The 13,430-nt window shown below is 39.0% G+C and overlaps 4 protein-coding genes across 4 annotated transcripts in view; all 4 read right to left on the bottom strand.

Moving 5' to 3' along the window:
• Window positions 1-27: 27 nt before the first annotated feature.
• Window positions 28-4,448, bottom strand: LOC134815312 (uncharacterized). Its single transcript, XM_063823830.1, has 3 exons — window positions 4,199-4,448; window positions 3,943-4,070; window positions 28-3,807 (listed from the first exon to the last, which is right to left on the bottom strand). Exons 1-3 carry the CDS (start codon window positions 4,339-4,341, stop codon window positions 2,660-2,662), a joined length of 1,419 nt encoding a protein of 472 aa, XP_063679900.1. The 5' UTR covers window positions 4,342-4,448; the 3' UTR covers window positions 28-2,659.
• LOC134814867 (protein boule-like) lies at window positions 1,845-2,270 on the bottom strand. Its single transcript, XM_063823165.1, has one exon. It carries the CDS (start codon window positions 2,268-2,270, stop codon window positions 1,845-1,847), a length of 426 nt encoding a protein of 141 aa, XP_063679235.1.
• A 162-nt stretch (window positions 4,449-4,610) lies between the features above and the next one.
• Window positions 4,611-10,568, bottom strand: LOC134814676 (RAB6A-GEF complex partner protein 2-like). The gene is made up of 7 exons (XM_063822843.1): window positions 10,386-10,568; window positions 9,960-10,113; window positions 9,352-9,505; window positions 8,205-8,305; window positions 5,782-5,925; window positions 5,370-5,564; window positions 4,611-5,194 (listed from the first exon to the last, which is right to left on the bottom strand). The coding sequence occupies exons 1-7, from the start codon at window positions 10,526-10,528 to the stop codon at window positions 4,970-4,972; spliced, it is 1,116 nt and encodes a 371-aa protein (XP_063678913.1). The 5' UTR covers window positions 10,529-10,568; the 3' UTR covers window positions 4,611-4,969.
• Window positions 10,569-10,837: 269 nt separating this feature from the next.
• Window positions 10,838-13,430, bottom strand: part of LOC134815858 (NADH dehydrogenase [ubiquinone] 1 alpha subcomplex subunit 13-like) — a 44,887-nt gene continuing 42,294 nt past the window's right edge. Inside the window, exons 4-5 of the mRNA XM_063824446.1 lie at window positions 13,210-13,376; window positions 10,838-11,416 (exon numbers count right to left, since the gene is read on the bottom strand). Coding sequence (XP_063680516.1) covers window positions 11,256-11,416; window positions 13,210-13,376 — 328 coding nt within the window. The 3' untranslated portion in view covers window positions 10,838-11,255. The remainder of the gene's footprint in view (window positions 11,417-13,209; window positions 13,377-13,430) is intronic.

A 13,430-nucleotide genomic window follows, 5' to 3' on the forward strand; every position in this document is an offset into this window, starting at 1 on the left:
TTTAATGAATGAAATGAAACTCACAAATTAAAACAAGACTGTAAATATTTTATAAATTGTATAAATACTGCTCGGCAAAATGCTTCATAACGAAATAAAATATCGAACCTATAATTAGAAATAATCTTAACGATACATTAACACTATCAAAGCGTTAGCAATATTTAAGCGTACGTGTGCTCATCGATAAAATAATTGATGTAAAAGTGGAAGTAAAAGAAGTGTGAATAAACCTAAATCTCAATCGTTGTATCACTATTTAGTCGGAGTGATTCACGGGTATTTCAAAAAAAAATCCTGTTTTTATCTTTCTATCCTACTTTCTATTCATCGCTCCCTATCGATGAGCACATTGTATTTGTACATAATGTACGGGCACATAACGCAAAATTCACAAATAAAAAGTTGATTGAATGATTGAATGATCTTTAATGATTATCAAGATTTAATAGTTCAAAAATAATGAATATACATAATATAATATGTATCAGTACAATATGTGCTCAATGCTCATATCCCATAAAAACATTTTTACCCTTTAAATTGGAACCATATCTTAAATAAAAACCCGTTAGAATCGTCCCATATTTTATTCGTCTAATTTATGTGGGTACAAACAATAACAAGAATTCTATAGCCCCTTTTTTGAACACTAACGTCAGCAAACTCTGCTTTTAAGCTGTTGTTCAAGTTTTTGTATATCACGCCGACCAAGTTTGGTTTGTATAATTAATCTCAATGATATCCCTATAAGTATATCTAGTTTTGCAGGACCCCGTGTTGCATATAATAGTCGTGTTACTGTACAACAAGATACAAGGGCAGGTCTCTCCCGAACGTTGGGATGGCCTGAGGTGCTTATCTCCTTTTCCGTAACCCTAAGCCACTCTGTGCCGAGGCACTATACTAGCTGTAGGAGGGTTAGTCCTACGAGCCAGAGAGTGTGTATCACCAGCCGAAGCTGTACCAAATCACAGCTTGGTAACTGGCCAACTTGCATCCGACCGGATTTGAACCCGGGTCTTCTGCTTGGGTGGCGATGGTGTTACCACTACACCAACCGGCCGATATCATATGTATAACTTACTATACTGATAACTTGATAGTAATCGATAAAGTCATAATTAAGGAAAATACGTGAAAAATAATTAGGGGAAAATAATGGTGACATACATTTTGGTAGTCCGAAAATATGGTGTTTTTCGAAAAACCACCGACTTTCGTACCATTTAAATGTCTCGTATTAGGTAACCTAAATATAATTCCTTTTCTGGCAACAGATATCTGTCTTGTGTCTAGTTTCCCAGCGAGGAAGGGCCTTGACTGGCCGGAACCGGCTGATTAAGTACAGGCAAAGTGACTGAGCTGGCGGCAGATTGTGGCTTCTCGGCATTAGGGACACCGGCGCCTGTCTGCGAGCGGAGATTCGGCGAGAAGTAAGAGTTCTGGTAGAAAGGTTGGTAGAATGCCAGTGGTACACTCCTTCCATACGATAATGGAGCTGTAAATCCGTATGCAGGTGACTGTACTCCTTGAGCAAAATTAGGGGAGTAGGGAGGGAAAAACTCGGAGAGGGGGTTGAGGGTAAGCTGTGGTACTGGTAGTCTGAGAAGGGTGTAGAGGGTTGGCTGTGGTACTGGTAACCTGGAGGGTAAAGAGGCGTTGAGGGTTGACTGGGGATGAAGTAGGATGGAGACTACATGTTGCAGGGTGCTGCATGGTTAGCTTCCGTAACTTGCTCCAGATTGAGATTAAGTCTGAGCTTATTTACTCCACGATCCGACAGCAAACTCTGGATCCTGCCACCCTCTGGTGGTTCGGGATACATAGTTGTGGAGGTTGATTTAGTGACAACTGGTGTAGGTCGTAGGAGTGTGGTCTTGGGACGGGTAACCCCTACTGGCCATATCTGGGGAGGCGCTGCACTCTAGAGCGTGGCTGGCAGTTGTCTGTTGTTTCACCACCAGGACCTCTTTTCTTCGTATGCGAATGGCAGGTTTGATCAGCAACTTTCTACCGAACTTGGATTCAATGTTCTCCTGAGCTAGCAGTCTCTTAGCTTCATTTTCGCTTCTAAAATCCACGAAACAATATCCCTTACTGCACCCATTAACGTCCCGTATTACCTTTATGTCCTCTGGGTAGAATTTGTAATGTCTCATGATCGTACACACGTCGTATTCCGCCATCCGTGTGTGAAGGTTGCCAATAAAGACTCTGTTCGAGTATTGCACCCCTGTCTTGACAACTTGTTGGTCGTAATCTGACATCATAACGAAACCTCAGAAGGAGAAGTAAAAACGGTAAAAGGAGCAAAGAATGTGCAATAACTCTGATGTAAATGGCAAAAGGGCCGGATGTGGATGGGGTCAAATTTCTTCAACATTCATTAAAAACGAGTCTTCATGAGAAATGTTCTCTTCGCACATGTCACAAAGCAACTCAGCCTCAGTAAGAGATAAATTATTCTTCAATTCTCTCTGCATTTGATATGCAGATTTTGTCTCAAATTATTTCACAGCTGATGAACCCAGAGCAATCATATCAGTAACTTTCCATGATAACTCTCTTAGCTGCTGAGAACGGGCTACTTCCTTTGCATCTTTAGTTTTCGCTAAATCTTCCTTGATCTTGTAACTGTAGGACATTTAAATTTCAATCACCATCTAACTAGCAAAAAACATCTGCGAATAAACTCAATAACAACAACAACCATGATAGACAGGACCGCCATTTCAACTGTAAGACAACTGTACAGATCAAACCCACGACCCTCGCATACTCCCACGAAATCACAGCCCTCCTCCGGAAACATCTCAAGAATTTTATCTAATTTACACGGGCTACCACAGTTGGGAAACTCTATCGGTTTCTCGTTAAGAAAAGTCTGAACAATCCTCTCACTGGAGTCTGGACACTTCATGGCAACCATAAAGAAGTTGCTTCCCAGAGGGGTGATATCCCCATAGAACTCCCTCTCGAGGAGACTCCGCTTGGCGGACATGGGCTCAGTCAGGTGACCCATGTGCTCCAACAGCGGGAAAATAGTTTCCGTATGAGCGAATTTCAGGTTAGCACCCCGGTCTTGTTTTAAGAAGTTAAGACCGTCCTGCATCAGTACACAGCTGGAGTTGACTGCCTCAGGGATCATTTTACCGTTATACCTCATTAGATCGAGATAGAAAGCTGTAACGTAGAGCTCGTTCTCCTCAAACAGGCTGCAGAACTGAGAGTTGCTCATGAGCCGGGGTACTCCCACTTCCAGTGCGCACAGGATGTGTAGAGTCACCACGTCGTGAGGTGACAGTTGTATTCCCAGACGCTCCCCCATCTTCTTAGTGAGTCTTGTCATCCTGGAGCCGGTTAGGTACTTGTTAGGCGCAGCTTGCCACGCTGCTTTATTACCTTCCTTGGTTACATAGTTCCGGCACTCTTTGTAGTATCGCAGGAGATGGTTTTGCTGATGCTCGAATGTGATGTGAGGTCGGTCACTTTTACGATCCCTTTCACTTTTCATTTCAACGACCGGCTCATAAACATGGCACATTCCCTCACAATCACGTCTGATATCTTTTGTTTTTAGAATCTCACTCTCGTTACTAACCCGGAAGGATTTCCCGTATGCCCCGTGCAGGAAGCTCAGAGCTGAACTGATACAACGGCCCTTAAAAGAGGTCCCTACCCGCACGTGAGAGGTGTCGGATAAAAGGTCGGGGAACACCTGGGAGAACCTCTCCCCCTGCCCAGAGAGTTGTCTGTATCCCTCCACTATCAGGTCCTTGTTGGGCTTGTTACCGTGACTGAAATCTAGGAGAACAATACCATTTAACATCCAACCAATTAAACAGATATTTAGAACAAGTTTTAATTTTAGAAAAAGAAAGTATTCAAGGACTTAGTTTTATATTTTGGTTAAATGATAATAGCAAGTAAGGTTCATACCTAGAAGCCACTTAAGATTATCGTTAGGTAGGCCCTTAGTCTTGTATGTAGACTGCAGGGCACCCACTAGCGTGTCTATTCTCTTCACTATATTCTTGCCGATGTTCCTTGTGCCGTGACGGTGTACACTGAAATTGAATCACAGTTAGAATTGAAAAGATTTTGTCCCATTATGTATCACAGCTCACAAAAATAAAATTGGTCACTACAAAAAAACAATTCCACAAAACTCAAGCACTCCAAAACAAACTTTCACCTGAACAAGGACACTGGTTTACAGGGGAAGTCGAAATCAAGGACATTTCCTGCTACCAGGTGGTATGGAGTTTTAGAGCCATACGGGGCGTGTTTCTGAGACCAGACCAGCGGGACCAGGAATAAAATCAATAGTTGTAACATTCTGATGATAGGTGTACGTTCCGATTGACTGATTGTGCAGTTCCTAACTCGAACCCATTTTATCTCATCGTAAGGTAAGCCAGACCGCTCTGCTATGAGCGTCTCATCCTAAAGTAGGGAAGTTTATCGTTAGGATCAGCTGAAACTTTGCAGAATGTTTGAATATCGAAACTCGTGCGTTTAATATGTTAGAGAAGTGGGATTTCCAGGGCTGAGTTATGGCCCAAATTATAACAATACAAAATATTATTGTAGGCAATAAATCAAAATTCTGCGAAATACAACGTTAGAATCAGAAAATAACACTGTCACATCAGCATTCAGCTGGATTCATAAACATAACGTTAAAACGACAATGCCAATTACAAACATTATAACATTATGAATATCTCTAACCCACGCTACATTTTTTCCAAAGCTAAAAGGATCCATACTTTACTAATTTAGATCTGAATCTATTCACAGTCCGCAGGTGTTAAACACTATACAGCGTGTCACAGGAATCCGAACATTCACATCTTTTCCAGATCTTTCGAGTAGCTTTATCCAGCAATACTAAACTTCTCCTATAATCATTAATCAAGCAACATGAAACCCTAGATCTGAGTTCATTACGATTGGTTTCACGTCAAACAACGTCCTTAGTCTGAGTTCTCTGCCAGGCTATGGTGGCAATGTATTGGGGCAAGGTGGGCACCACTCTCACAGGGAGTTCCCAGGAGAGTGTGGAGACGTTCAGTGTCTCCAGAGGTCTCCAGTCGCAGTCCAGACCTTTGGCTGAGACAGAGGTCAGGCCCGCGTCGACTATCTCCCCTGATTTGCGGAGATGTGCGATCACAAAATCAAAGTGGACCTGGAAGAGAACGTTTACAGACGTTTTAAACGTGAAGACAGTTTTTAAATGCTACAATAATGGCGATTGGTGGGTAATTTAGATTATAGCGGCCCATATTTACAGCAAATTGCTGGGAACAGACATAATCTAATCAATAAACGATTAAACAATCAAACAAGAAGCTACAGCTTACCTGCCACCTGACGAGAACAATATTAGTGGAGAATGAGTTGACAACGTTGAGGGGGATATGAAGGGTAACGGCGGTGGATTTGGTGTGAATACACTGAATAGTTTTAGTATCATGAGTGGTACATCTGGTGTCAGTCCCTTCGTTTATCTCACTTTCTGGGGATATCGTCTCCAGAGCTTGCAATTTTAATGTTACCTGTAGAGTGTAGATGTATAAATATTTACTAATCGATTATTAAATTTTTACAATGCAGCTAAAATGAATTATTCAACTCAATATCATGTAGTGACAAAATATTAATCAACTCAAATATGGCGCCCAATCCATAATCTCATAATTAGACAAGAAAGAGTTAAACATTGATTCACCAGTTAACACATTAACCAATGACGCAATTATACATCTCACCAACCTGAACACATTGCAACTCTCCGAACTCTAAGTTAACTTCTATCGGATCTCCTAGTCGGTAAGCTCCTTTAGTAAGACGAACTATTGACACCAACCCTTCACTCGTTTTCACTTCAAAACTTCTCGGTCGTTTACAGCACAACGACTGAAAAGGAATTATGGGATTAATCCACTATAGCAGCCAAAGTGTAAGAAACATTTTAATTTATAAACAATTGTTTAAGAGAATTTGACAGCAAATTTAATTTTTTTAAATGTTTCCAATGTCCAAAATTCTCTCGTTTCAATATTGAAAACACTAAAAAATAATCACAAACATTTAACTGAATTATCTTAACCACGTACAATTTTCCAACTTAACCACTTTACATTAAGATCTAATTATCTCCTCCGCTTTAACCTAGGTGTGGACCGAAATTCACATCTTTACCGTTTTCAGTCTTATTCCAAATAACTAAATTCCTAAATCAATTATAAGCAACTCGATCCAGATGAGCATTAGCGATGGTTCACATCAAAAAAACGTCTATCTATTCTTCCAGGCATCAAAATTCAACACCACTTGAGTTCCCAGAAGTGTGGATTCATGTTCTCCAAGAGTCTTCATCGCAGTAGATCTTGCTAACAGATAGCCCGCGTCACTTACTTCCCCTGATTTCAATGCGTTCAAAACATAAACAGTAACCTGGAATGAGACTTTACAGACGTTTTAAACGTAACATTAATTTAATTGCTACAAAATGCATGTTAATAGAAAATACAATTACAGCAATTGCTCGGAACAAATAATCCTGAATAATAAGATAACAAATCAACAGAAATTTAAGATACCCACTGAGTAGAAACAAGTAAAAGAGTGACAAGTATAGAGTGGATATGAGGGTAACGGAGATGATATGGTTAGATACAGAATAAGAGTACAGAGTACAGAGTGTCAGTCCCTCGAATCTCACTTTCTGGAGTCCCAGAGCTTAGCAATATTAATGTTACTGTAGATAGAGTATAAGTTTATAGATATAGTAAAGTTTACAATGCAGTAATGAATTATCAACTCAATATATGTAGTACAAATAGATTACAACTCAAATATGGTCCAACAGTACGATAATTAGACAAGAAGAGTAACAGATACAGTTACACATACCAGAGCATATATACATTACACTAAACCATTGAACTCCCGAATCTAAGTAACTAGTATACGGATCTCCTAGTGTATAAGTCTAGAGTAGGTATAGACGTACAGACACAACCTTCACTGTTTCACTAACAACGTCTCGGTCAGTTACAGGCACAAGCTGAAAAGAATTAGGACTAATCAGTATAGAGTCCAAGTTAAGAACATTATATAACATATAGTAAGAGATTACAGAGTTTTAAGTACATGTAAAAGTATCTCGTATTAATATGATAACTAAGTAATAATCACAACTTTTTAGAATTACTGAAGTACCAAAATTCTCATAATGCATAAGTACAAGAGTCTGCTTCAAGCTAGTGTGGCCTTACACTGTCGTTTATTCATATTACTACTAAGATTTCCTTGATGCTATTATCTGCCAAATGAGCCTAATCCAAGCTGAAAATGAATTTCTCAATTCTCAGAATGATATGTAACACCTTTCCGCATTTGTGATATTCAAACACAGGAAATTTTTCCCTTCAGTATCGGTATACATACTCCACAATGTAATGGAAAGTAACATAGGATGAGCATATCGCCCGCTACCATAATTTAGCTCTTTCTGACTGCTCCCGCCAAGCATCCGGCATAGAAACAAGGATGGCAATTAAGGCGAGTCCCTGGGGCTTACAATCAGGTCAGTCAGCAATACTCATAGAGTACAGAGCATAGAGTATAGAGTATAGAGTATAGAGTACACAGTATAGAGTATAGAGTATAGAGTACAGACTACAGAGTATAGAGTACAGAGTATAGAGTACACAGTATAGAGTACAGAGTACAGAGTACAGAGTACAGAGTATAGAGTACAGAGTACAGAGTGCAGAATGCAGAGTACAGAGTACAGAGCATAGAGTATAGAGTACAGAGCATAGAGTATAGAGTACAGAGTATAGAGTATAGAGTACAGAGTATAGAGTATAGAGTATAGAGTATAGAGTACAGAGTACAGAGTACAGAGTACAGAGTACAGAGTGCAGAGTACAGAGTACAGAGCATAGAGTATAGAGTATAGACTATAGAGTATAGAGTACCCAGTATAGAGTATAGAGTACACAGTATAGAGTACAGACTACAGAGTATAGAGTACAGAGTATAGAGTATAGAGTATAGAGTACAGAGTATAGAGTACAGAGTATAGAGTATAGAGTATAGAGTATAGAGTATAGAGTATAGAGTATAGAGTACAGATTACAGAGTACAGAGTACAGAGTACAGATGCTGCTATATACTCTTCTGACCTGGACTTTGTCCATGAAGTAGTCCTCATAGTTGATGCACTCTTCTCTGGGTGCGAAGGGGTGTGAAAGAGGCTTCTTGGGTCCGTCAACAAGACTAATACCTAGGATAAGGTGTTACAGATAAGATTACCATATTTGATAACACTGAGAAAGAAAATGTTAAATATTTATAATATTTATCAGTACAATAGTATCATAGTAAAATGGAATGCATAAAATGCAAAGAATTAGTTCAATATGCCAAAGCAGACAAAGCTGTAGATGAAAATGAAGAGTGTAACTGGAAATATACATATTGAAATTTACATTTTAGAAACATAATTAGAAGAAACCGGAAGGATATTGGTAATTTGGAACTCACTGAATTGTTCCATTACCCGTAGTATTGTTACTGTAACTCTACTGATAAATATCGCTCAAGTGCTATGGCGGATCTAAGCAAAAAGAGCACATAAATCTAAGAATTGTTCTAGATACTGATAGTTGGATAATATCCAGTTGGAAGAGACAAGGACAAATGAAACAGGAAGTTAGGAATGTAGGCCATAAATTGTTCTAGACATGTAACAGTTTCTATTACCAGTCTGGCAATTGCCATGGTGGTAATAAGCTCTTCCTAAAGTGGAGATACTAGGACATTACCAGATCAGCTAAATGCTTATTGCTTGCTTAGAGTCGACACTTAACAAAGAAGCTAACTTAACCAATAGTATCTATATCCCAGCAGTTGATAACTATATTACGTGAAATAAAGGGGAGAAAGCCTGGTGGACATTAATCCTACAGTTATATCTTAACGTAAACTGTATAAAAGGGTTACTATTGAGGTCCATCATTTCACGGATATTGATCTGATTGATAAGGAAATAACCGCAGGTGGAAGATCAACCTCTGCATTATGACGGAGGCCGAGGTCAGGTCTTTGTTGTTGAAAGAGCTGGGTTTCATTTAGACGTGTAAACAGTAATAGAAAGAGAAGAAATTACTCAAATACTCTTATATAAAAACACATTTTAATGCTCAAGGACCTAAAGCTGAAACGATGAGTTAAAAGGAAGATGCATAGACCATAGTTACACTGGAAAATACACAAATTCTTAACAAACCCTGCCACAATTTTAGAAAATAGTTATGTTAAAAAACGTACCAGGAAGGTTAATAATTCTGATAGGAAGGTTGATGAGGGTCACTGGCTTGTTAACTCGTTGAAGTCCAACCAACACGATGTAGCTGTATTTGATGTAGGAGCCCCGATATGAAGGTGGAGAGTGAGTTGGTACAATTCCGCTGAACTTCAACTCCTACTGGGGAGGGTTCTGGGTTTAGCGGTTAATTCGGTCCAGAAGATTGTTATACATGGTATATTTTAACATAAATACAATGGGATCTAATGCCATGGACCGTGGCTATCATTGAAGGCCTCCATACCAGTTTTAAAATAATATGCTGGAATGCTGAGCTGAGCGGAATCGATCTACAGAATTGTCTAGTTCTATTCGCGCGCGTTAGGAATTCGCGCGTACCAAATTCCCAACAACTTTAACTCGACTCAATCGTAATGCATTTGTCTTTCGCGCCTGCCGAACACTGGTATGTGATTCCACGAAATAGTACCACATACGGACCTAGTTATATTAAGATGTTACCCTGGCTTTGGTATGCGCAACAGAAACAACATGCCCCGCTATTGCTATATGTTATAAAAATTGTTCAAAGAGAAATTACTAACAGTTCCAAATTACAGCACTACGTTACCTTGGAGGAATGTGGTAGCAGTTGAAGATCACAAAACAATATCTCAGGGTCAGAGGAAAAGAAACAATCGTTTGCAACGTGTTTATTAAGAGCAGAGTTGGAGTTAGTAACTTCTTGCTGCTCCCTGGCGATCTGCACGTGACGCTCGTCTACTCTGAGAATGTTAGAGTGACCAAGAAGTTAACACGCCCAGTCAACATGGTGCGAAACTAAATAACTCACGGGATTTTGGGTTACAACGAAAAAGATATGAACGGTATGCAGATCTGAACAAAATGTACTTCTACTGGACTTTTCCAGACCCCCTACCATAAAGGTTAACTTAAGAAAACCATACTTGAAAGAAAAAGCAAGGATATATGTAGGATCTCAAGTTGAAATGACGAGAAATTAATAATCCATGATGATATTTTAAAACACACTCACGTGACATGACCAGATATTTGGCCGGTAGCCCAAGCCAGTCTGTCAGCAACATCGGACGAGTTGTGAACCAGGAGGGCACATTTTATTGTCTGTCCTACAATGTACACTCCCCCTCCTTCCACCGACAATGTTACTTCGACCATCTCCCATACATTCTCAACGTTCCATTTACATTCCTCGTCTGAATTTGAGAGGTTGGTCAGCATTTGTGATAATATTCAGGGAGTAAGGGTTATGGCGTAATCACTATTAAAATAATCCATGAATATTAATACACTTCTATTAATTGTGATATATATATAATATGTATATATTATATATATGTTTAAACCTCTTAACCCAACAACGTTGACTTGAATTATTGATGTCCTAGAATATTCCCTCCCAGCAAAACACACTAAAAAGAGTGCTTCATAACTTATTTATAACAGTGATCTAATGAAACAAAAACGTGCATTTTATATCGAATAAGTTAAACAAATCATGAAAATCATAATTGTGGTTACCAAGAAGGATTTCATAGTCTTCTAATACAAAAAACGAGGCAAGTTAAATATCAAAATTTCTAGTTCGTCCTCCAGCGAGTAAAAGGTTTATTGACGAATGTCGATGATTTGATTTTGACTCCAATAATTTAAACTAAGACATGTTAGATGATCATTATCACCGGAGCTCCATTAAAGCGAACAGCTGATCTGTGATCACGATTCAAACTCTAAAGTAGTGTGAAGTAATACAATTTACAGATCTCAACTGGATATATCCAAACGAAGAGTTACTACTGTTGCTGGGTGTTTCTTGATGTAAAGCACAAGTTGATCGTACGGTCTATTTGCTATAAAACAAAGTTTATCCCTATCAGAAAAGTTATTATTTTTGATAATCAGAGCCATCAGGACCAAGTTCACGTTGACTGACACCCGCATTTCGTTCTTTTTCGTCGGACCAGTTCTTCCACCGATTCTCATGGGCATCGATCTGCCAGTGGTAGTTCTGATACAGATCGTTCTGACTGTACCTGGACGGCTGACCTGGGAATTTTAAATCAAAGTGAGGAGGAAGAGTTTTAAAACATTTCCGTTTTCAAAAATTAAATTTGCATGAATTGAGAAAAGGGAGTGTGATAACTGGTAGGGCTTACAACTTTACAATTTAGAAATTTCAGCGAGGATTTTGATGGATGTCAATTGTCAATGGAAGGAGCAACTTTTAACAAGAATTTCGCCGCGGTAACACCACGCACGATCAAATTTCCCTACTGCATACAATTTAATTGTTCTACTTTATTGTATCCCAGAGTGGTGTTTGGCGCATGTACAGCAGGGTGTCATAATTATTGGCGCGCAGACAATTTTGCTTAAAATTTTAGCTTACCCAAGCTTTTAGAAACGATCATAACTTGACTTCTGAGGGTCAGTTTTCTATGGAGTCTTAATCATTCGAGAGATAATCCTTCATACTACAGTTCAGTCTAAAAACAAAGTCCGAAAGAAGTTATATATGATATGTTTCGCTATCGCCTGAAGAGCTGTGCACTTTAGTCTAAAGAATAATTTCAGAAAAAATTCACCAAAAAAAAATTACACATAAATCCCTTACTCCTTCGTAAATCTAACCAAGTATGATATCGACACTTTAAATAACAGTCTAAATTATGGGTTTTGAGGTACATCAACACAAAATTCTGAATTTAAGAAAAAGTTCAGACGATTGTTTACAGACCAGTTTTTGAATTTTGTAATTTCGATATTCAGAAGTAAAGTTATGACCCGTCGAAAAATATTGATTTCATCATAAAATACACATAAAATTTCAAACACGCCAATAATTCTGACACCCTGCTGTACAATGTAATAAACGTTTATATTATATTAGGCGTGCAGAACTTGAAAAATCCTGCGCGCATCTGAGGTGTCGCCGTCGATCTGTATGTGGTTTGGTTGTAGATCATTTCATACTTTGCGCGGTTTTGTTTCGTGTTAACAATAACGATATGCGTATCATGTCACGTCATATTACTGCATCGTATGCCAACTTATTGACTGTAATAAAATATGCTGTCTCGTCTTAGTTATTATTTGTATCTAACATAAACTAATACATTTTGATTCTTACTCGACACATCACAGCACCATCGACTTTCGAGCCTTTTATTTGATAATAAAGCATACCACAATCTTGATATTATAGTTGCTTCTTGAATGTAACTGTGAAGTAACATTTGTTCTCAACTATGTATTCCAATGCTTTCTACCATTCAGTGTCGATTAACTGTTAAACAATCAGCCCACAGCCACGAGTTTATCAGCTGACATCATAATTTTATTTGTTTTGACTTGCTGAATTTTATCACTCGGTAATTTATTAAGCTTGTTTCGCACAAATAACACCTATATTGATGATTGATCCGTTTGTAACAGTCGTCAAGCACCAAAAACTGGTTGCTATGCCTGTAATTAATTAACTCATAACCAGCGTCGCGCGCGCAAAATAGACTCCTTTTATACACATAATTATAGGGGAGTGGTCTATATTGCGAAGGAGCAGACTTTTGTCGACACCGTAGGACCGTCGGGCCACCTCATATATCCAAACCCGATTACTTATTCCCTACGATCTTTTTGCCTTCGGCAAGAGTAGGGAAAAAAATTGTTTCCGTAATTCTCTAGAAAACTGTAGACGCAGGACTAATTGTGTCATTTAAAAAGATTCATATTAAAATGAATCGGATTAGGTGACCGGAAATATTTCTCTCTTAGACCTTCGTACTGAAATCACGACGATGGTCACCAGTAATGAAGTTTAAACTGGTCCTATAAAATACCTCCGAGTGCGACACGTTCCTCGTCTGTGAGCAGGACCCTCATTTCCCGCGGATTCCACGGCGTCCAAACCTCTTCCTGCGCATATGTCCTCCGATGGCAGTCCCAGTCAGTCCCGGCTCCAATCAAAGCCAGGTCCTCTTCGTGTTGTTTCCGTGCCCGCACCATCCTGGCAAGTATTATTAACAATGAAAACAACGTAAGTTTGCTCTAGGGTCAGGAG

The sequence above is a fragment of the Bolinopsis microptera genome, chromosome 5 (assembly GCF_026151205.1).
Source record: "Bolinopsis microptera isolate Bmic1 chromosome 5, MBARI_Bmic_1.0, whole genome shotgun sequence".
In the NCBI taxonomy this organism is placed as follows: Eukaryota; Metazoa; Ctenophora; class Tentaculata; order Lobata; family Bolinopsidae; genus Bolinopsis; species Bolinopsis microptera.